Source organism: Centruroides sculpturatus, unplaced genomic scaffold, assembly GCF_000671375.1.
Source record: "Centruroides sculpturatus isolate CEXI.00-Female unplaced genomic scaffold, Cexi_2.0 scaffold1921, whole genome shotgun sequence".
Taxonomy (NCBI): domain Eukaryota; kingdom Metazoa; phylum Arthropoda; class Arachnida; order Scorpiones; family Buthidae; genus Centruroides; species Centruroides sculpturatus.
In genome coordinates this window covers 1-25,230 of record NW_019386088.1, presented here as the reverse complement: position 1 = coordinate 25,230, position 25,230 = coordinate 1, and the positions used below count along the sequence as shown (strand labels likewise).

General features: G+C 31.1%; 2 protein-coding genes across 2 annotated transcripts in view; one reads left to right on the top strand and one right to left on the bottom strand.

Moving 5' to 3' along the window:
* LOC111613517 (solute carrier family 12 member 9-like) overlaps nucleotides 1-25,042 on the top strand; it is a 29,295-nt gene extending 4,253 nt beyond the window's left edge. Inside the window, exons 2-5 of the mRNA XM_023354864.1 lie at nucleotides 2,823-3,276; nucleotides 10,486-10,620; nucleotides 17,353-17,487; nucleotides 23,726-25,042. Coding sequence (XP_023210632.1) covers nucleotides 3,021-3,276; nucleotides 10,486-10,620; nucleotides 17,353-17,487; nucleotides 23,726-24,027 — 828 coding nt within the window. The 5' untranslated portion in view covers nucleotides 2,823-3,020 and the 3' untranslated portion in view covers nucleotides 24,028-25,042. The remainder of the gene's footprint in view (nucleotides 1-2,822; nucleotides 3,277-10,485; nucleotides 10,621-17,352; nucleotides 17,488-23,725) is intronic.
* LOC111613518 lies at nucleotides 49-738 on the bottom strand. The gene has a single exon (XM_023354865.1). The coding sequence runs from the start codon at nucleotides 537-539 to the stop codon at nucleotides 75-77; it is 465 nt and encodes a 154-aa protein (XP_023210633.1). The 5' UTR covers nucleotides 540-738; the 3' UTR covers nucleotides 49-74.
* Nucleotides 25,043-25,230: the final 188 nt, after the last annotated feature.

Below are 25,230 nucleotides of genomic sequence, written 5' to 3'. Positions count from 1 at the left end.
AGTGCACGTGTTAGGCCTAACTTCCTTTGTGTAAGGAACAGCGGCTTCAGCCGCTAAGGCCTCTTCCTGTGCCTCTAAAAACGATAGTTTTTTCGAGCGAAAAGGCGACGTTGGAGCGTCTCGTCCAACAGACCACAAACTAATCTATCACATAACATCTCCTCTAAGTGAGGACCGAATTCGCAAAATTCCGCGAGTCTACGCAACTCCGCAATATAGACAGACAGAGATTCTTCCACCTTTTGATCACGTCTATAGAATTGATTCCTACGAACAATTCGTGAAGGTTGGGGAGCGAAATGTGACCTCAAAACGTCCTTCAATTCTTGAAAGGATTTCGTGGTTGGCAAGTTGGGAGACAAAAGAGACCTCAACAGGTTGTACGTTTCTCGTCCGCATGCCGTCAGCAGAATAGCCTTCTTCCTCTCTTCGTCTTCTATATTGTTAGCAGTTAGATATGCGTCGAGCCTCTCAGCATAAGAAATCCACTGACTTGGGTGTGTAGGGTCGAACTCTTCCAGGCAGCCGAAGGTAGCCATTGATCTCGCTCCACGTGGTACCGGTGAAGATCGTGCTTATTCTGTTTCCTCAGGACTTATTCTCAATCCAATCCCATCCTCGTCGCCAGATGTAAAATTCCCGTGAATCTTACGTTAGTAGTGCCTGAGAAGTGAATGGACACGATACTTAGAACATTTCACATTTATTTAACATATATCGGGTAACTACAGAACAGGGTTCAGCGACAATCCAAAAAAGGGCACACTGCCCTCGGTTACAGGGTTTATATATCGGGCGTCTCGCCCTCGGGCGCTGCGCTCGACGCGCCCTTTACATGTCGTGGTAAGACACGACATGACACTTAACAATTTTAATTAAGTTACGGTCACCTCTCTTGGTCTTCCAATCCGCGCTGATTTTTCACAATTCCTAATGTTTTAAACTTTGAAACTATTTTCGAAACTGTTCCTTGAAAACATTGTAATGTTTTTGCTATTATCATTTGTAATTTTCCTTCTTGATGCATCGAAATTACTTTCTTATTTTCACTACTGGGAGCCATTATTCACTTCATTATCGGGTTCCCTTCAATTTTATACTTTCACTATAATGACGTCATAAAAGTTATTTATAACAGTATTATTCGTTTTAGCATGTTAAAATCCAATATTTTGTAATACTGTATAATAATAATCAAAATATTCCATACTTTTGTTCACCTCTTATTTTGTTTAAAATACTGAAACTTTATAATTTATGCGAATATCTTTACGAAGTTTTGGTGTGTAAATACTCTAACATGTTCATTATATTTGCCAATCATTAAAAGTTCAATAATATTTTTGTGACTTTGATTATTTCAGGATTAAAATAATTTTTCTGCAGCAATTATAAAATTTTCCATAGGCCTACTTTTGTACAGGGGTTGTAGTGATATCACTACTGTATGAATTATAAGTAATAGGTGACTTGCATGCACGCACCAGTTATTCTCACAATTTAGTAATCTTTGGCATAAGCGTCGTGCTCGGAATTTTTTTTTTTTACTCTTTCCACCCTGTAGGCACTAAGAAGGCCTCTTATAGCAGGCCCATTATGGGTTCGGCCAGGCCCACAGACCGGGTGGTGAGGGACGGGACCCGACATATCCGAACAGACCACCCCCGAAAAATTCCTGGGGATTTCTTGTGTCGTCCAGATTCGATCTCGGGTCCCCCAGAGCGGTAGGCTGCCATCTTGACCGCTCGACCATCCGGCCTGCTCTGGATTCTATGTAGTGTTGTGCGGCGGCTTCAAATCCAGCTATAGTTTCGCGCAATCACTAGTGATGGATCAATCAATGATTACATCTGGCCATAGTTTAAACTTTTTCGTTTCTTTTCCTCTTTTCATCCTATGGACGCTAAGAGCGTCTTTACATTTAATTAATCATATTCATCATGGATTCGGCCAGATCCACGATAGGGCATGGGGTTTTCCTAATAAAAACTTAGTTGAAACATGTAACGTAATAATAAATAATAAAATTGGTCAATAATTGATAGTTCAATAAAATTAATTTAATTAGAATTATTCAGTTATTTTCCAGAGTAAGTACTACCTACTGCTGCTGGGTATCCATCAATTTTCCCGATTTCTGTTTTGAACTTCAAGCTAACTAAAGAGAAACAATGCGTATCGATACTCGGACAGTTTGAATATTCGGTTTTCAAATTTGCTCATAACAAGTTTATTTGTTCCTTATAAAGTTATAACTTTTTCTATATACACTTTAATGAATATCAATAAATTGATTCCGAACATCGTTCCCTTAAATTTTTCGCCCAGTGGTCGAGTGGCTAAAACTACCGAATAGTGGTAGTTAGTTAGTCATGGTTTTTGCGCCTCACCAACGGACTGCCACATAGAATTTTCCGTTTTCTTCACGTGTCTGATATGTAAATTGGAGCTAGTTACTTACAAAAGGTCTTTCGGTGGCAGCTTCCCCTCGGCAAATCGCCCACGCGTTGCGTTGCGTAGCATATCCCATTAAACCAACTGATTTTATTTTTGGACTATTTTATCGGCTATTTAATAAAAATCAATTTTTTAAATTACTTAAAAATTTACTAATTAAACACTTTAATTACCATTCATAATTATTATATAGGGATAAATTGTAAGGATATTAGACTATTCAGTATAATAGATACCTAATCTTAAATATTTTAAACTGTAAATATAAACTATTATTTAAAATGTCATTAATTATAATTATTTTAATAAATTAATAATGTATATCACCAAAATAATATAATTTTATTTTTGTTATTTTCTTTTAGAAAAGAACCGTTAACGGCGCTTCGAGTCGACATCCGCTTTTAACTAACGTCGCACGTCACGAAAGCAAACGATGTTAGATTTTCCGGTGTTTCGGGTGTTTACCGTCGCTGTCATGCAGAAAACTACGCATTCGGAGCGATGAAGATACAACTTTCGAAATGAAAGATATAATTTACCCAAGTCATTAATTTGTAAGAATGAAACGAGCAGAAGATTTAGATCAAGTAGCAGACGAATTTCGTTACGTCAAAAAAGATAAAAAGGGTTTTTCCGATAAAACTCCTTTATTAAAACACGCCAGATTATTCCGAAATCTTAGCGGAGATAATCAGTTTAACTTGCATAAACATGAACAGGAATCTCATTCCGATGGGAGAATGCTTCGTACCTTGTCCGGAGTATTCATCCCCGTTTGCTTGTCCATGTTCAGCTCCGTTCTCTTCCTCCGAATTGGTAAGTCTCCTTAAAAACACTCGAACACTTCGACCATTACGTAAAGAAGCCAATGAAATTCCTTATATCACAATTGAATATCAATCTGATAATGATTAATCGCAAGAATTGTTTTATTAGGTTGATACACGGTATATTCAGAAAACAGGCTCCTGAGATCTTTCCAGCATTGCTGCTTATCTTTGAGGGAAAGTGTGAATGCTCCTATTTTGTTTTAAAATGTTTTTAAATATTTTTAAGAGTGTGTGAATAGATTAGCTTTTTTTCATGTATTTTGATTATAGTAAAGAAATTTTTTTTTTTGTTGGAGTTTAGAAATTGGTGAGAGAATAATTTTTTCCATACTACATTGAATTGGATTTTCTTTATGTTGATTAAATAGCCTGTAGGCAGACGAGTGAAATGACTCCTTGATTCAGTTTGAGGAAGTATAATAATAAATTTAATTTTCTTCTATATAAGTTTACAGAAGGAGTTGAATATCTGAACATTTTATTTTGTAATATAAGATTATCCATATATTTTGAGTTTTAAATCAGTTAAAATTTTACAATTTTACATAAATAATATGCAACGGAATAAACCAACTCTATAAAAATATTATATCGTAATAAATATTTTATGACATGTTGGCAAATATTGTTATAATGAGTTTATTCATATTGAAAGTCAGATTTTGATTTTTCTATAATTCTATGTTTAGTAGACCTTCTTCTGCAATAAGGGCCAAAAAACCATTTTTAAAGTTAAATATTATTAATTACGAAGAAAATTATAAAGTTTAACTGTGTTTACAAGTTATTTTTTTTCTTCTGTTTATAGTTTTTTAAATAGAATTGTCTGGAATAAAGTAATGAAACATTTTCAGATCTCTTAACTGAGTTGATCATCATCTCTAGTTAATTTCCCATTCACAAATGTTTGCTGCTTAGTTTCTATAATGGTTACTCAAAAATAATCTATTTGCTATGACAGTGATGAGATTTAAAGAGAGACAAAAATTAGAGAAACTATTAAACAATAAAAACATTTAATTTCGAGTGAAAATTAAAATTTTAGTTGAATTATGCATATCAGTTATATGCATGTCCATTTCAATATCATTATTCTATCCATTTAATTAAAATGAATTTTTTTTTTAATTAATAATTTTCTGAATTAAATTTTGACTCATTTTATAATTTTGTTAGTTTTTTTGAGATCTCTTTTAACAAGAAGATATCATTGAAGCCTTATAATAATGGATACATTCTAGTATGCATCAAAGAGTGCATTGATAAACTGTGAAGCACTAAAATTTGTTCACTGATGAGTTCATTTGCACTAATGAATGTACAGTATTGTGAAGTTCATAGCGAAGGTTATATAGTCCCGCAAACAGGAAAACATACAAGAAATACAAAACAGAAATATTTATGTACCACAGATTGATTTTATTTGCTTTGAACTGATTCTTAATTTGGGATCCCAACTTACAGGAGATAATCCACATATATACAGAAATCATACGTTTCGACCTTAGCAGTTAGAATGATTGAGTCGCAACAAAATTTCATGCTATGGGATTTACAACTATAACTTAATCTACTTACAAACTAAGGAAAAGGAGAAAGATAGATGAGGAAGGAAGAAATGCCCAGGAACTCTAAGCCACGTAATCTCAGATGGGTCACTGTCCTGTGATATTTGTTTAATTTCTGTTATTCTTCTTATTTTCTGTCCTCTCAAGATGTCTTTTCTGGAGTATCCTCAGAAATCTCTCACTAAGAATCTTTAATGGAAGAGTTTCAACCTCAGTCACAACAGTCCTTTACCTCTAATCTCTGTTCAAGATTTGGAGCGCTACACAATCTGACCTCACTCACTGGTCTCTCTTCCCAAAACTGAACTTTTCTGCTCTTACGAGCTCCTTGGGTCTTGTAAATTCTTTTGTTTCTTGATGTTACTTCTTGGACTTTGTGATCCCACCCGAGGAAAAAGGGTTTAAGAAAGGAAGTTCTAGAATAGTAAGACAAAGAACAAAGAAAATACTAAGCCTAAAATATAATAATTAACAAAAATATACATCTTAATATGGCCGACAGCCAGAGTATCTGTGAATATTAGAACAAGTTTTAGTGCCTTGTGGTTCATCAGTGATAAATATTAGACTGTGGATATTGTGAGCTTTGATAAAGCAATATGGCTGTCTCCGTGGTTATATTATTAACACCATTTTTATTACTAACCTGTATTAACCCAAAGTTATTTTGACAAAATATCTGCAAATGCCAATATAGTGCTGTTTGCTTCTGTTGTCTTATTAGGTTGCCAGTTGTTCCAGTAAAAACTTATTAAACTGTTCACCAGTACATTGGTTATGGCTGAGACTGATGGATACTGGAATGTACCCATTTTGAAGATATGAAAGATTGTCTTTGGACATTTGATGTATTCATTTATACTAAATACGGAACCTGTTACCAGTGTAATTTTGCGTGAAAAAATCTTCCTTTCACAAACGTTTTCGAGCTGTCTAGATAGCTCTTCCTCAGGTATAGAAAAAATTTCGACGGAACACTTTCATCCCCGGTGTCAGAGTGAAGTTTAATTTACTTAGTATTTATTTATTAAATGTTAGTTTTCTTATAAAGCAGGTTTTGGCTATTCTTTTATTTATTTTACTGTTATCTCTTACTCATAAAATGTATTAAAATAGATGAATTTTAATTATACTATTTATAACTTCAAAATCATTAGTGTGATATAACAGAACAAATAATTCTATCTAAATATTCTGATATCTTANAAATATTTAATATTTATAAAAGCGCTTGAAGAAATGGAAAATTTGAAAGAGCGGCACTAATCAAAAACCAGTAGGGCCATTCTTTGAAGAATGTATCTGTTTCGTCTTTTAAAGCAACAAAGATTCATCTAATTAAAGAAGTATTTAACGACCATATATAAATATGCTGTTTATTATTACAAAACAACGTATATTTTCAAATATAAATAATGTACTGTACCACTATATTAAACTTATTTTTGATAATAGAATATACAAAAAAATTCACTGTAAAATTTAATTTTGTAGACTTAATTAAGACCTAAATAAACCGTAAATTTTTTTTAAATGTCAACTCGGCAATTTTTGTTAATAAGCTATTTGGAATTTTTTAACATATTGGTTAATCGGAGTAATAGTTAAAAATCTTGGTATAACTCTACAAAACATGATATTTTATCTTTATCTAAAAAGTCTAAATTTATATTTTATATTATTTTCTTGGAAGTAAAAATACAATCAAAATGGGAAAAATATTTATATTTTTATTTCCATTTTGATTCGTTCATTTAAAAGATACCTTCCTCATACGTAAGCTTATGTAATTTGATTACATACCAAGAAACTTGACAAATAAACTATGAGATAGTAAATAAGTAAATATTCTCTAAACAACTTATAAAAATAAGTAAACATTTTAAATGTTTTCATTAATGTTTCTGAAATTTAAAGGATCAATAAAGGTAATGATTAAATTTAAAGACTGTAAATAAAATATACTGTTGTTTAGATAAATGTATTATTTTTAAAGTTTGATGATTGTCATAAAATAGACTAAATTTCTGTTTTCAAGCATGAAGAAAATTATCCATAGAAAGATAAAAAATAATTGTTTGAAATGTAGTACTTTAATAAATAATGATTTTATTAACTATGTTATAATTTTATTTCAATATTTAAAAATTCTTTTAGTCAAAAACTAAATGATTATAATTTTCATAAAATTATTTTTAAACAGTTATTAATTTATAAAAAGAACTCATTGAATATACAGTACTAAATTTATTTAATATGTAGTACAGGCTCTCAAACTTATTTCAACCACCGCCTACTTTGAGACTAAAAATTTTCTAGTACCCCCGTATTTTTTAACTTACCTTTTTACATTACCATCTGTTGCATATCTTAAAAACAGTTATTGCAAATATAATGTTTAAATATTATTATATGGATAGGATAGATAGGGTATGACCAATATCCTATTTCTGAGATCAAAGAATGTTTCAATGAGAAGAAATAAAACTCATATTTAATCACTGAGCCATCTACTGCCCCCCTGAAAGCCTCCAGTGCCCACAAGGGGTGTTATTGCCCACTTTGAGAAAGGATGGTATGTACTGTTTTGGAAAATGGAAATAAAGTTTTTATATTTAATAATTTTGAAATTTTTATTCAGGATCTGAAAAATTAGTGTTAGATCTTTTTCTTTTCAGACTTTAATGTTTTTAATATAATTCTATTTAATCTCTCCATTAGATTTTAATTTTTGTAAGTTCTACATATATTAGCAAGATAATTAAATTGAAAACAGATTTCTTGAATTACAATACTTTATGATGAATATAGAATTTTAAAAAAATCCATTGTATTTTCTCAGTTCTAATTCATCATCAAATCTAATGCACACCCAATTTTTTGAGATGTCAAAATCTAAAGAAGAGTAAGCATGTGAATGTAATTCATGCCCCATAACAAACATGCAACTGTGAAAAGTTAATGCATTTAGATGATGATAAAACACTTTAAAAAAATGCATTTATCTTCATGTTTACCATACTTTGATACCCATATTATTTGAACATACTTGAATGTATTCATTTGACACTATTATCAAGTATACAGGATCTGCTGATTAATGCAAAATCATAGTCAAAATTACTGTAACATTAAGATTTCAGTGATATCCAAAATTTATAAAATTTACTAAATACGTGATGTCTCGCTAAAATATTTGTATATAATCTGCTGGACATCATTCTCTTGACTTTCCGTATTTCAAATAACCAGTAAACTGTTCCAAAACCAAAATTAAAACTAAAGAAGTGGGAGGAATGTGTAGCACAGCTGTGTCATGTGAATTGACAAGCAGAGTTAAGAATCTTTTTCTTTATCTTTCTTCTTTATCCCATGTTTATATGAGGTCAGCGTTTCCTTATCTAATACATTTCTTCCATTTCTCCCTATTAAGGGCTTCTTCTCTCTTAATTCTCCTCTAGTTCAAGTCTTCTTCCACCTTATCTTTCCAATGCATCTTTGGTCTTCCTCTTTCTTTTTATTACCAGTTTTCTGATCTTCTTTCCAACATACAAAAAAAATACAATCTACTGCACCTGACAACAGACCAAGGAGTCTGGTTTGAATTGGTGCTTTTCTCAGCCCTCACTTCATTGCTTGGGACTGAGAGAATCCATAATCTTGTCCAACTACAAATGGTCAGGTCCAGTGCCAACTCAAAATGGTGCATGCTACAAACTGATGGATTACAGTACTCCCTACAATCTTGTTGGGTTTCAAAGCTGCTTGGAAAGATGACCTTCAAGCAACAACAGCTGAGATGCTCTATGGCAGGGATGGCCAACACGTAGACCGTGGTCGACTGGTCAACCGCAAAAGTTTTGAAAGTAGCCCGCGAAGCTAAAGTTGAACAATTTGCTTTCACTTAATGTTTATAAATCTTAATTCGATAATTTATTCTTACAATAATAGACTGTCTGTGCAATGTACCCATACTGTTTGTATTTATCCCGATGAACAATGCAAATGAATGTTAACACATGCGCATATAAAAATCCTAAAATTGTTTGCCCATATTCATAGTCACCCGCAGACTATATTTTACCAAAAAAGTAGCCCCTAAGGGATAAAAGTTTGGCCACACCTGCTCTATGGAATGACTTTCCATTTACTGGTGAGTTCCTTTCCCCAACTTCCGATCATCCAGATCTGGGGGGGGACAGGTTGAGAGGCAGGAAATTAGACCAGTATCACATTTTCACAATTAAATTGCAGTGTTTGTGAATAAAGATGTTACTTGTACTTGTATCTTCCTGCAGATTGATGAGATCCAAAAAGTGTTGCAGCCACCATACAAAAAAGATATGTATTGAGTTGAGGAGACAAAATTATAAGATATTATTGAGAGATTGCCATATCAATGTCAATATTGATCAATTGATATATTGACTCCATGATTATCCTAGGATCAACAGCAATAGCATAAGCAGTTGACAAGATCATGAGCGTGTACTCATAACTATTGCTAAAATGTCTGATTTGTAGCAGCAAGATGCATTTGTCAAACACTCAGCCTGACAAGTGAAGTTCAGCACCAGATGTTTGTAATATCTTGCTATTGCTGGCAGGGGACTGCTGTTGCAGCAGGAAACTGTCTCATGGAAGGATACAAAGAGACCCATGACAGGTATAGTTAGATGGAATACCATTTGAATGAAGAAAGGACATTTGGTTCTTAGATTATGAAGAGATAACGTGAAGGAAGTCATGCTCACTATTAGTTGCTGCTGCTAGATTGCATAATAATAATAATTTTAAGTTCATTGTGATGTACTGTACACTGTAAAAATAAATGCTAAGTAATTTTAATTAAAACAAATGTTTCCTTTCATATTAAATGGACATCATCAGGTAGAACAAAATAGAATGAATATTTAAAAAATAGAACAGAATATAAATATGAATTAAACAACTTCCTGCACATGGAGACTTGTGCATGCTCTGTGCATGATGTGTATAGAGTGAAAAATAATTTAAAATACATCTTAACATCTGTTTTTATTAAAATTACTTCATTTTGTGCTGGTTATTGAGGTCTCTGTTTGAATATTTATATATTAAGCCAGTATTAGGAGAGTGATTTTAAATTATTCATTAGGATTTATTTTGAACCCAATATATCTGCTAATTACTAATAAAAACAAATAATTATCAACTAATAAAAATACAAATTTTTAAAGTATTTTCATAAATTTAAAACACTCAATTTATTCTTAAAAACTCAAATATTTTCATTTTGTTCAAGTTAAAATCCAGATAGTTCACTGTTCCATGAAGTGTTTATACAGGTACAAAATGAAGAATGCATTGATAGTTCCAACTGAAAGTCTTAACACTTGACGTGGAACAATTCCTAATAGTAGTTTAGAATGGCGTTAACCAGAACTACCCATCTCTATTAAACAGTCATTGTCAATGATGTTATACCCTACCTTACAATCTTGAATCTGACAATGATTAAGACAGTTAAATGTATTTATACTCTGAAACTTTCTGCTGGATTGTTTTGATTTATTTCATAAACGTATAAACTTAAATTCATAAATTTCAAGAAATGAAATAATACTCTAAATTTAATTCATTTTTAGGTTTTTTGGTGAGCCAGTCAGGAGTTTTGATAACAGCTGGTCAAATGGTATTAGCTTACATCATTTTACTTTCAACAGTACTATCAATATGTGCAATATCAACCAATGGTGCAGTAGAAGGAGGAGGATTATATTGTATCCTTAATTAATAAATAAGAATATTAAATTATAATTTTTTGAATATGTTGTTGAATACAGAAGTTTACTTTGTGTTAACAAAGCACATAATTCAATATCAAATGTAGAATTTATTATTTAATGTTAATTATATGTAATATTTCTTAAATTGTATAAAATTTATCACTTTTCAGTATCAAGATCCAAATAATATACAGGTATCCCTCAAATAATACAGTAGATACATTCTGAAGAAGTGTCGTATAATACAAATCAGTGCTATACAAAACAAAGTACTAATGCAAAACATAGGGTTACATTCCAGAAGTTAACAAAAGTATACTATTTTTTCATAATTAAGAGAAATATGTTTATTAAAGCAATCGATAATTTATTTCCAAACAATAATTAATAATCACAATTAAAAGTATTGTATTATGTGTTAATATTAATTTTAGTTAAATGAGAGCACTTTCTTTTTACAAAGTATCATTGTCATCTCAGCTTTTTTGTTGTTCTTGATCAGAAGTATCAGCAAATTTCCATATTTTTTATTTTTATTATAAAAAATTTTTATGGATGACGAAATATGTTTTTAATAAAAAATTTGCTGTACAGAGTTGTATTTGTTCACTCAAGTACCAAATGACTTTTTTCAGAATTTGTGTTTGAATACTGAGATACTGGCATATTTTGTTCATTATTTTATGAATGATTGCTTGTCAGATTCAATATTACAGTTAAAAACATTTAATAGCACTTGTCTAGAATGTTTAAATAAACTTTACTAAATACAAAGATAAAATAAAAAGAAAACAGTGACAGTCTTAAGGTTTAAAGTTGATGACAATACCTGGTTTATAGGATAGTGCAATTTTTTTCCTTGTCCTATCTATCATCATTACAGTAAACCTGACAAAAGGCTCAAAACAAATTGAAATTTTTCAATATTCTAAAATCCATGGGCAAATTTGAGACACATGCTTACTTACTTGAATAAAAAAAAAAAAAGCAACATTTACACTTAAAACTTGTGAAATTTTGTATAGAGGATTTTCAAAACTGTTAGTGAAACTAGAAGTCATGTTGTATGGGGATATTCCCAATTTTCAAACTGTTAGAGCAAAACAGTGTTATAGAAGTACCATGTTGTACAAGGGATACTTGTACTTGTTAGTTCCCAATAGACCTAGGTCTGTTAGGCTATGTTAGAGGGTCAATGAATGAACAAATTGATTAAAGGAGTTTACAATTTTGGTTAACTTTTAGTAACAAAAATTTAATCATAAATATTTTCAAAATATTTATTTGTCCTAAAACACGAGAGGAACATACTTCTATTCAAATGTACAAGATCAGATAACACGTACAGTACACTATACAAGAAAAGGATTAAAGATATTACTTCTCCTTTTTAAAAGAACACAATAATCAACATATCAAAAAAATAATGTTTTCCCGAAGTCCTTCAATGTGTCCTGTTTTAATATCTTGCACTTATTTCGTGAAAAACAGTCATATTTTATACAATGGATTTGGATTCCATTCTCTTCATTCGAAAGTTCACATGTGTCAGTCCCTTTCTTCTTCTTAACCGACACTCCTACATCACATTAACTGTTGATCACACAAAAACAGGAACCAGACTCTGACTTTGGACGAGAGTTCCAATGTTTATATTTCCCGTCATTGGGTGTGACATGCAACACACATGATCTTGCCAATCAACAAGCATGAGGGGCCACACCCGTTCACAATCCAGCATCATGAAATAAAACGGAATTTTACAATGGAAAACCTGACATAAAGCACGTAATATATATATAATAAACAGAAAAAAAATACATAGTGCTAGGGCACTACATACTAATAAACACTGTACATATAACGAATATCCAGAAAGAAGAAATTACAAGAAAGCAAATGTTTTCATCTGTTTAATGAGCATTATCAGGATAACTTATGTAAATTTATGCCATAATTTTAAATTAGAATATTCTATATTGAAGTTAAGACCATTTACAAAAATTTACAATATTTTTGAGTCTTTTCTTTATCCTTAAATTGGCTTGAAGAAAAACTTCATTAAAAAGACAAATAATAGATGATATCATTTTTAACTTTGTGAATTTTTATCATCTATTATTTGTCTTTTTAATGAAGTTTTTCTTCAAGCAAGTTACTTCTGTGGTTATGTTAATGGATAAAGAAAAGACTCAAAAATATTGTAAATTTATGTAAATGGTCTTAACTTCAAAATAGAAGATATCCTGAGTCGTCATGAAAATAGAATACAGTATTCTAGTTTGTAGGTTCTTTCCTCGATTCTTGTCTTTTCTTGTTTCTGGAATCTTTTCTTGTCCTCATTTCTACTTCACTCAGTTGATGATTGATGATCTGAACAGTACTGTGAGGAGAGAAAATTCCTAAGTGTCTAAATGGAAGAGGTAATGGTTTTCAGACTGGAGGAGACAGTGGAGAGGAGAGGTTGATCCTGACCATAGCAGGGGACCTTAGAATTTTTTTGAAGGCTTTGTGAAACAAGAATCTTGAAGCTTCAATTAATTGTTGATAAAGATAGTCACCTTTGATCCCTGATAAAAGGATATGTCAATCTCCCAAAAAGGACAAACAAGAAAATTTCACTGAGAGTCATCAAAAGTAGTAATCTCTGTATTTGAAAGTGGTGGTGATGATAAGTAATGAAGATGAATCCTTTTGGGCTGAAATTGAACAATAGTGAGAAATATTTTATCTAGAAATGAAATAAAAAGTAATCAATCTCAAATGTTTTCTGGTGATATATTCTTTCCTTGAGGAGAAACCCAAATAATAATGCAAATTGAATTCATATCAGTTCTACAACACTTAAGATATTTTTAATGATAATGCAGTAATTATCATAAAAAATTGCATCCAGTTGTACAAAGGAGAAAATTTCAAGTTTCTGTATTCAAAAAAGCATTCAAGTTTAATTAATTTATTTTGTGATGTTACGTGCTACTTGAATGACGTCAGGATATAACACAAATAACAAAACTTTATTTTTGAGTATGAACATAAGATTTATAGAATGATAAAAGTTCCAACTTTGAGGCAAGTCCCAAAAAAAACAATAAAATTTCATGACAAACATATACAAAACTTGAAATAAAAATCTTCATTACAATCCTTTAGATGCCTGGAGTTACCCGATATACATGTTTCAATTATGCGAGTCTGGGTCACGTTTTCCTTAAATTTACTTTAACCTTCTTCTTAATGCGCCATCTCTGGTCAAAGGTTGGCAATCTATATAGCTAACATTGTCCTCGATATAGCAACTCAGAATATCTCCATAGATGTACACCCGAACCACCTTGTGATGTCTTTCACCCATTGATTCTTTGGTCTCCCAACAGACCTTTTTCCTTGTATTTTTCCCTCTAATATTAGTCTAAGTATTTGATATTTCTCTCCTCTCATTATATGACCTATGTACTGTGTTTTTCTGATTTTGATGGTCAGCAGGAGTTCTTTTTGCTTGTTCATGTGGTTCAGGACTTCAACATTAGTAATTCTTTGCACCCATGATATTCGAAGTATTCGTCTGTACAAGTACATTTCGAAAGCTTCAATTCTTTCCTCAGTTTGGAGGTCCAGAGTCCAACTTTCGCATCTATATAGCAGGACGGAGAAGATGTAGCACTTTAACATTCAAATCCTTGGACATCAACTCAATTCAGATCTAACTAAAAACTTTTTCATATTCATAAATGATGTTCTGGCTTGTTCAATCCTTGCTCTTATTTCTTTATGCTGATCACATTGTTCATTTATTATTGTGCCGAGGTATTTGAGAGATGATACTCGATAGTGCTTTGATAGTGTTTCTATGAATGACAAGATTTGCACTTTTCCTTGTTTTTGAGAACACAAGAAGATTGGTTTTGGTAAAATTCATAGAGAGACCATGCAGTTCACTGTACTCAACAATATGGTCCATCAGTTGTTGTAATTCTTCAGGACTACTTGCTATAACCACTGCATCATCTGCATATCTAATGTTGTTTATTAATTTGCCATTTACCTTGATCCCACAATTATTGTTTTCTAACGCTTCCTTGAATATGTTCTCTTAGTATATATTAAAGAGCAGGGGGATAACACACGACCTTGGTGTACTCCTCTCTTAATTAATGTGGTTTCAGAAGTTTCTTTTTCAAGTCTGACATCCGCTGTTTGATGCCAGTACAGTTCACTGATGACACACAGACTGCCTTTGTCAATGCCAATTGATGTTAAGATCTCAATCATCTTTTGGTTATTTACACAGTCAAAAGCTTTACGATAGTCTTTAAAGCAGGCGTGAACATTGGCATTCATATCTCTACATCTTTGGACTAATACGTTTAAGCAGAAGAGTGCTTCTCATGTACCAAGCCCATTGCAAAATCCAAACTGTGTTTTATCAATATCTAGTTCACATTTCCTGTATATATGTCTATGGATTTTTAAAAATATTTTGCGGACATTAGACTTAGACATCAAGTGGTAGTCATCACACTGAGAAGAACCAATCTTTTTGGGTAGAGGAATGAAGGTAGACTGTAGCCAGTCTCTAGGTATTTTACCAGACTTATAAATAGTATTGAAGAATTTGTTAGTAATTTCAATCTTGTACCCTCTTGTTCTGCTATAGCTTTCAGAACCTCAGAATGAATTCCGTCATGCCCTGTAGCTTTGCCATTCTTTTGTATATTTATGGCATAAACAACCTCGTGTTTTGTAATTTCAGGAATTTCCTCATTAATATCAGTTGTTGGTGGTGGATTATTGGGTCAGTTGTCATCAAAAAGTTTTTCAATATATTTTTTCCATTGTTTCAGTTTTTCTTCGATGCTGATGACTATGTTATTGTTCTCGTCTTTAAGAATTGATCCAGGTTGTTTTCTGTGCCGGTTTGCCATCTCTTTTACTTTTTTATGTATGTTGAATGTGTCATACTTTTCTTGTAACAGTTCTATTTCTTTACATTTGTCGGACATCCATTTTTCTTTTGCAACCCTGCATTTCTTTCTTATGATTCTATTTAACACTCTGTATTTTTCATCGTTTCTTTTGTTTCTGTCTATTGTCCATAAGCTCCAAGATTTCTGATGTCAATCATCCCTGTTTAACCTTAACCTACTTATATAGAGATTGTAGAAGATAGACATAGATAAATGAAGGAAGAAGAGAGATAAAATAGGGGTACTTGATTGTTTTGAATGTTCTCTCGATGGTTCAGGTGGACTTAACTTTCTTTGTCTTGCCAGATCGATATTCCACTTTTGTGAAGTCTCTGCACCTCTCCTTGAATTTTCTTTCTTGATGTTCCTTCTGCAAACACCTCTAAGACTTCCACTATATCATCTCCTTATTCTTATTCCTGGCTTTAACATAGCACTTTCGTACTCTCGTCTCTTACTAACAAAAGACTGAGAGTCTCTCCTTGAGTCGTCATCCTCTGGTGTCTCTCTAAAAATTGGCTATCTCTCCCTTTAAACTGCCTCAGGGCCCTTCTCTATCCATTGTTCTTTTCTCACTCCTTTGGGATTTGGGCAAGGGTAGAAAGTTCCTGAAAATTCAGGGAACAAAGAAATTAGAGAATAATAGAAAATTGATAGGTATGAAAAAGATTGAAGAGAGGAAAAAATAATATAAACCTATAAATTATATACGAACTATGGCATCATGCCACAACTTCAAGAATAAGTCATTTTGATTTTTTTGAATATTTCTTAGTTTTTAATAAGGCTGATGAACACTCAATGCCAAATTAGTACAATTATAAATTACATTGTCTTTTGACATTTAGTTTAATTCAAATGTATGCAGGTACTTTCAACATTTACAAAGATCATCTTCAGGAGAGATGGAATGTATTTAGAATAAGAACAAAATTTATTTATTAATTGCATTTATTAATTATTTTAGTTCATAATATTTACCTTCATAATATAGGAAATTATTAAGCAATCCTTGATTGTTTAATTTTGTAAGAATCATCATTCAACAACTTGTACTGCTATACCTGGTAATTTTTACTACAGAATTTATTCATTTGGCATATTCATTTGTTTATAAACTCATTTCAATTCAAAATAAAATGTACATAGTACAAATGTACAATAAAATGTTTAATGACATATTTTATTTATTTTGTTTATTTATACAAAAAGTTGTTAACACATTTCAAAAATTCAAATCAAAACAAAATTCGAACAAATGATTCCATTTTGGAACAATGAATGAAAACCTGAAGATGGCCTATCCAAATAGGCTGAAAACATTTGAAATAAAGAGAAAAAACTCGGCAAATAGAATTCAGGTGTGTTCTTCTGTTCTTCTTATTATTATAAAATGTACACATGAAATTGATACAGTGGAGATAATATTAGTGTTATAATATACATGTATTATAGATGTGATCAAAATATTTGCTATATTTTTATAAGTTTGTTACCAGTTTATTAAATTAAAGAAAAAAAGATGGCATCCAATTAATCAAATGTAATAATGCCAACAATTGTTTTGTTACTTGATTTTGAATACTGTATTTACATATATAACAATAGTCTCTTCATAATTTTGTATTAAGAAACATGATTGTAAATCTTTAGGTCTAAGTGTATCAAAGGATAGCATGATAAATTCTACATATAATATAATCTAATTTATTCCATATATATTTAAAGTTCATTGGGAATATTTTCTTAATTATTAAAGTTATGATCAGCAGAGCTCTTGGACCAGAGTTTGGAGGAAGCATTGGAACACTTTTCTTCATTGCTAATGTTTTTTCTAGTGCATTATATCTAACTGGTTGTGTAGAAGGCATTGAGTATAGTTTTGGACCATCAGGTAAGTCATAATTAATTTGATTTTTATGAAAAATACATTCTTAACAATTTCACTAATTACATTATATAAATAAAACTGTTAACTGATCAGCATTGTTTGTTTACATAAATGCTTATAATAATAATGTATTCAAATAATTTAGCTTCAATAGCTTTATTTATCCTCCAAATTGGCCTTAACTGATTATTTATTTCCATGCATTTTCTATATTTATCATGTTTAAACAATTATCTTATCATTGATAGTCGGTTGCACTTCTTGGGTAAAATTAAAAGAAAATTAACAATAGTGATATCTTTTAAACTTTGTAATCAACAATGATGTCACTAGCAAGAAAAAACTTTGTAAACAGTGACGTCATTTCAATATTTGCTAACCGATGTTCCAACCCACCTTATTGTACCTGAAGAAGGCCATTTAAAACAGCCAAAAACATTTGTTCTTATGGATTAAAACCACTAGAAACAATGTGTGAAAGGTTTTCTCTCTTATGACTATTTATTAATTTACAAGAATAAAATACAACTATTTAAGAAAACAAACTTAATAAAAAAAGAACAGTTTGTTTCCTTAAATTTTATTTTTATACATTATTTTATTCAATTTATTTCTTTATTTGCTATGTATGCTATGCAGTAAGTTAACAAAACTGGTACCAAGTCATACAGAAATTTCTGACGACTATTTGAAATTTATATTTTATTAGCATTATTTAAAATATTCATAATGTATTGGACAATATAAAATAAGCCAAATATTAAACAGTTTTATATTGATTAAATAATTGTAGAGCAATTTTGTTAATGTTGTTGTTTGATTTTTAAATGGAATTATTTTACATCATTGAGGAAAGACTTATTTAGTATTTAAAATATATATATCTAAATATATAAAATTGCTTGTCCTGACTGACTGACTGACTCATTCACTCACTGATTCATCATCACCCAGAGTAAACCGCTTAACCTAAAGAGGTGAAATTTGGTAGACAGTTAGGGTACATCATGGAAATGCACACTAAGAAGGGATTTTTCGAAATTCCCCCACGGGGGAAGAGGGAGAGGATTAAGGCTTAACCGGAAGAACGGCTTCTACTGTACTATTTTAGATGCAGATTTTTTGTTTTTATCTGTGTTTTAGTAGGGTATGCCATGGCAATGCACACCAAGGAGAGATTTTTCAAAATTCCCCCGCGGGCAGGAGAGGGAGAGGCTTTAGTCTTCATCGAGTACTTAGGTGTATTAAATTAATAACATTTCAGACATTGTTATAAATATTTTTATCTATTTCGATTTTAAAAATGTTCAAACTGTTTTAAATTCGAATTTGTTATTGCGTATCGGTTTGATTATAGAATGATTGTAAATGTTCCAGAAAATTGATCAAATTGAAAATAGTTTGTTTGATTCTCGGCAATTCTCATAATTCTCAGTGGTAGGTGTTATATAACAATTACTATGGTTGTTGAAATACTGAATATAAATGGGGTTTGCTTGCAAAATCTGCGCGGGCAAAGCCATGGGTAACAGCTAATATATATTTATTATTATTATTATTATTATTATTCTGTAATTAATTCAAAAGAGTATTTTACTAGTAGACAAAAATAAATTGACAACATATTCCTAAAAATATCTATAGAATATTGCAGTTTTTATCAATGGAACTTTTAGTAACTTAAAGCAAAGAAGAAACAATTGAGTTATACTAGTAAATTTTGCTATAACTATATATTATGATTTATTTATTTAGTACAAGGTACTTGCACTCTTTGTACAGGGGAACAAAGTGAACGGAAAACATCAAACAAACATTGTTCAGTAACAAACACAAATACAGTAAATATGATGATTTCTGTACAATGTCCAAGTCTGTACATAGCTATAACTATTAATATAGAAAATATACAGAATTTGTTTTAACTTTCACATAAATTTAAAGTAAAATCATCCATTAATATGGTATTCAATTATACTGTAAAAGATGAAATAGTGGTCACAAAAAATATTTAAAATCAATAACAAACATAAATATGAGAAAATTTAAAATGTACTGTTGTGAAGGTTGCTATTTAGAGAATGTAAAGCCTGCAAACAAACGTTACACACAAAAGAATAAGTAAATATTACAAGTATTCTTTTTTTTCTCTGCAACCAGGTTCTTACAGTATGGACCCCAACTATATATAGTTTCAATTCTACTACATTTAAAACTCGGAGATCTCTTTATCCTCTTACAATTTGGAATAACCTCCATGCATAACAACCAGTGTTTGATCGATCGACTTATAACTAATACTATATCTAATTAATTTAAGGAAAACAAAGAAAGGATATAGGAAAGTAAAAAAGAAGAATAAGTATAGATTGGAAATACCCAGGTTGTCCTTGTATGAAAATTGCTCTTTGTGCAGGGCACACGCTTAATGTCCTTGACGTTTTTGTATAGGGATCCCTTTTTCTGACGAATAACTGATATCCTCTACTTTCTTGTCAATGTCCTTACAATTCTTCTCAGTTCTCTAGACCCTTACGACTTTTCAGACTTCTCAGCTTTCTCCCTTAGTACAGAGCTCTGCTTTGTCCCTTCCTTATTCTTGGGTCCTGAATCGAAAAGTGTCCCCACTCTAGACCGTTTGTCCTCAGGCATCCCTTCTGTTCTATTCTTCATTCCGAAATTCAGGAAAGACTAATCCCTCCCCAAGGGCAAGGACGGTAAAGAAAGAAGTTTCTAGAAGAAACTTAGAACAAAGGATAGGATAGAATATACGAAAAAAAACTTACTATATATAATCTTGTATGACCATATGAAACCTATTAGCAAGCGCCAAATCTGACAGAGGGCACTGTTTTTGAACCAAGATGGCTGCCGAAACAGGTAAGGAACCGACCATGTGTTTGTTTAGTGCCTGAACTGATTCAGTTTTTGTCGATGACGATTACTGCGAGGACCAAATGGAGGGAAAAAAAATCACTGAATTTATGTCAAATTCTAGACTATATCGGCAACAGAAAACATTATCTTGTAGAAGGTGAAGCCGTTTTGGATGCCGGACACACCTTATTTTGTGGATTAAACTCTAACAACAACGCTGGAGTTTATGTTGTTGCTTTAGTGTTGCAATCTCAGATATTGTCATTTTAATACATCTCAATTACAGGGAGAATGCATGTGCAAAGCGGGGCTGTCTGGTTTTTGTAAACATGTGATAGCATGTTTATTACACGTTAACAGGTGAGAAGTGTTTAAATATTTTAAGCAGTATACACCATGTTCCATTATAAAAACATAGTTTTATTTATCATAATAGTTAAAATTAGTGCCAACCTGAAGGCTGCCCTGCTGAGTCATTCTGCACTTATACAACATGTATGCTACAAACTTTTGACTGGCCTATGTTGTATGAGTGCAGAATGACTCAGCAGGGCAGCCTTCAGGTTAACACTAATTTTAACTATTATGATAAATAAAACTATGTTTTTATAATGGAACATGGTGTATACTGCTTAAAATATTTAAACACTTCTCACCTGTTAACGTGTAATAAACATGCTATCACATGTTTACAAAAACCAGACAGCCCCGCTTTGCACATGCATTCTCCCTGTAATTGAGATGTATTAAAATGACAATATCTGAGATTGCAACACTAAAGCAACAACATAAACTTCAGCGTTGTTGTTAGAGTATATTCCACAAAATAAGGTGTGTCCGGCATCCAAAATGGCTTCACCTTCTACAAGATAATGTTTTCTGTTGCCGATATAGTCTAGAATTTGACATAAATTCAGTGATTTTTTTTCCCTCCATTTGGTCCTCGCAGTAGTTGTCATCGATGGAAGCGGAATCAGTTCAGGCACTGAACAAACACATGGTCGGTTCCTTACCTGTTTCGGCAGCCATCTTGGTTCAAAAACAGTGCCCTCTGTCAGATTTGGCACTTGCTAATTGTATGTACTGTACAGTACAATGTTGGCTAACGGCCAACACTGTACATACAATAGATTTCTTATATTTGTTATTGCATTTAAATTTATATTTTTTGCTTACTATTTTATTTCTTTTTATAACTGTATATTATATTTATAGTTAACTTTGTTTTAAATTTATTGAAATTGAAATTCAAAAATTATTTTTAAGTAATTTCTTTAGGCATTTATTTAAACATACAATCAAAATTTTAAATGCTTTACTGTTCTTTACTTTAATAAGACTTAATAGTTCACCTTCCTTACTTTTTCAGCTTTATTTCAAAACAAATGTTTTTGTCATCTTTAGTCTTTAGCAACCTGCCTCAGGTTATCAAACAAAAAAACTAAAGATAAAAAACTGAGTGTTTCAAATTATAACGTTCTATAGCTTTGAATGTTGTTTTAACCTCTAGGTTAAAACAACAATCTATTTATAACTGACATTTTTTTTAAATTAAAAAGTGTTTTCAGAAAAGAATAAGAAAAGCTGGAACTTTTATAATAAGATAAGTTCCAGTTTTTGGAGAAGCTGTTCTGCACTTTATTCAAGATTTTTACATAAATATAGAAAAATGCTTACTAATAAATAAATGTAAATGTAAATGTCCTAACCTGATAGCCAAATACATTAAAGCCAAATGACTACTGGATAATACTCAGTTTTTTTATCCTTTTTTTTTTTTTTTTTTACATTAAAGCCAAATGACTACTGGATAATACTCAGTTTTTTTATCCTTTTTTTTTTTCCATTTAACTTGTGGCATGACACCATATTTAAGTTGTGTTATTTTCATTTTCTATCATTACCCTTTTCTTGCCTATCAATTTCTCTTTTGTTCTTGATTTTTCTTTGTTTCTTAAGTTTAAGAACTTTCCACCCTTGCCCTACTTCTGTGGGTGTGAGCATTAGACAATAGAGTGGAGAAGGCCTCGAGGACAAACATCAGTGTAGTCAGCACTTTTTGATCAAGTTTCCAAGGCAGACATGCAGAGGACAAGCTCCAGGCTTTGAGTGGCATCAGAGTGATGGTACAACCACTAAGATACAGTTGGTACAGAAAGCGCCGGTGAGTCCTGAGAGTCGAAATGGGAAATCTTGTTCAGAAGACGAAAAGAAAAATGAACTAATGATAACTAAGAGAGAAAATACATATAGTGGTGAGATTCAGGAGAACTGCAAAGGTATATATGGGCCATTTCCTCGTGATATATGAAGCAATGGGTACCCCTTTTCTAAGACCTCTTTTTTCATAAATCTATCTCTCCCTATCTAAAATCTCTTCCCTTTTTTTGCATTAATTAGAGTAAAAAACATAGGTTGTAAGGTAGTTTTATGTGCGGCTGATTTTTGTGTATACTTTCATTCATGATTTAACCCCACATGTGTGAATCCCAAAAAGTGGTTGAGAAGATACTTTTGTGTAATGATCTTGATTGTACTATACTGTTGTATAAAAGTATTCACTAACAATGCACCATAGTTTGGACCTGATCTTTTTTTTTTTTCGTGTTCATACTGTATAAAATAAAGTTATATTCTTTATGTTATACTGTATCACGTTGAACACTACAAATCTGAGGCAGGATGCTAATACAGTTGACCTTCCTATAACACTGTTGATAATTCCATTTTATATGAATTTCATGTTGTACGAGTCACTTAGATTTTACAAATACGTGTGCCGGCTGTGAACGACTTACATATTTGTAAAATCTAAGTGACTCATACATACAACATGGAATTCATATAAAACGGAATTATCAACAGTGTTATAGGGGGGTCGACTGTAAATAAAATTTATTATACTGAAGGTTTATATATTTGAAGAATAGATAAATTAATCAGCATTAATGTGATATTATCCAACACATAGCATATTAATAGTCTTATCACTTAAATTATTTATTGTGTTGTAATTCTGTGAATAAATGGAACAGTTTTGATTTGAAATTTTTAATATTTAGAATTTTTTTGCAAGAATTTTTTAATAAGTTCTCTAGTAAAACATTCATAGTTAACATTTGATCATTTAAATGAAACTTTCTAAATTTAACTTCAAAGTTACATTAGTTGTTAAAGATAGATGTTTAGTTGATAAAACAACCTAAAGAATTATTAATAGAATTTTTTCATTTTCCTAGTACTAGTACTTAGTTTTTATTTATTGATCCTATTACTTCATTATTTGTACTTATGCATTTACAATTGCAATTTTGTAAAGAATATTAGTATAAGTTTATTAAATTTAATACTTTTTTCTTTGTAGGAAGTTTGGTTTCATTACTTCCTGGTGGAAGATGGTATAAATTTCTGTATGGCACCAGTCTAAATGTTTTCAATTTAATCATCTGCTTGGTTGGAGCAACCTTATTTGCTAAGATTTCTTTTATTATTTTTATTATTGTTATGGTTAGTACATTATCTGTGATCATATCTTTTTTTGCAAAATCATCAATGATGGTGACAATACCTATAGAAAATACATATGCTCATGATAATAACATCACATCTGCTCCTTATACAAGTTTCAATACAACAACGTTTCTGGATAATACTTGGTGTAAGTAAACTATTTTATTAAATGTATGACTTTGATATAATTCTATGATTACAGCGCATTTATACGTTTCTCAATTGTACATTATTTTGCAATTATATGTTAAATATTTTCTGTACAGTACTTTCTCCATTATAAAAACACTTCAGTTATATGTTTGTCATTTATGACTTCACATTCATATATCATATTTTTCAATATCTTACAACATTTATGCATTATTCACTTTGAAATGGAAAAAAATTAAAGAAATTATTAAAAATATGAAAACTGTAACTGTGGACTAACCTGAAGCATTTGTTACAGTGACACACATTAATATGTAACATGTGATGCCATTTTGACATTTTCCTGTTCAGCAAATTACTTCACCAATCTGATATGTTGAAAATTTTCACATTCTATGTTTTTTTGTATGAATCAATTTCACTAAGTGAATAAAAATTACTTTTCAGTTTCTTATTCATTTTCACTAGTTGCTGTCAGTATAAACTAATCTTTAATGAGTATGTTTAATGACATGGATTCAAGATTTATTTCAAATAGACTTTCCCTAGTGAAAATGAAAGCAGAATGTGATTTATTTTTTTCACAGTAAATTTGATTCTTATTGTAATCTTGCAAAACAAGCAGCAAAATGATCACCTAGTCATATATAAATGACAGCAAGAATCATTAAAACAAATGGTGACTAATAACAGCAAATTATTTTTATGCTTGCTTTGTCCACTTCTTAATGAAAAAAAGAAAATTTCAAACTTAATTACAATTATAAGAATGTAATTAGAAAGTATGTTCTTTTTAAATTGTTGAGCTTCCAGTAGGTTGAAATCCATAGAGACAATAAATATATATATATATTCTAAGGACTCAATCAATGACCAAACACATGTGCACGAAAATGACCAAAAAAAAAAGGTTTATTTTAACAGTACGATAACCATAAGATAATTCCTACCGCTCAAGTTTACACGATATATGAATTATCAACTTAAAACTAACAAAATTTACAATACTATATATACATATACACAGTGGTGATATTCAAAATATTTAACAAAGGGTTCGCTAACAGAAAAGTTTCCTTAATTTTTTTTCGTTCAAATGGTGCATTAGCAACATTAGTGCAAAAACTGACCTTAAGATATCCATATAAATAAAAAAGATGCGTTCGCAAAATTAAGTCAGTTAAAATTTAACATTGTTTATGCCAG

Coding starts and splice junctions, on each gene's coding strand:
- LOC111613518 (XM_023354865.1), bottom strand. CDS start 539: ATGGCTACCTTCGGCTGCCTGGAAGAGTTCGACCCTACACACCCAAGT.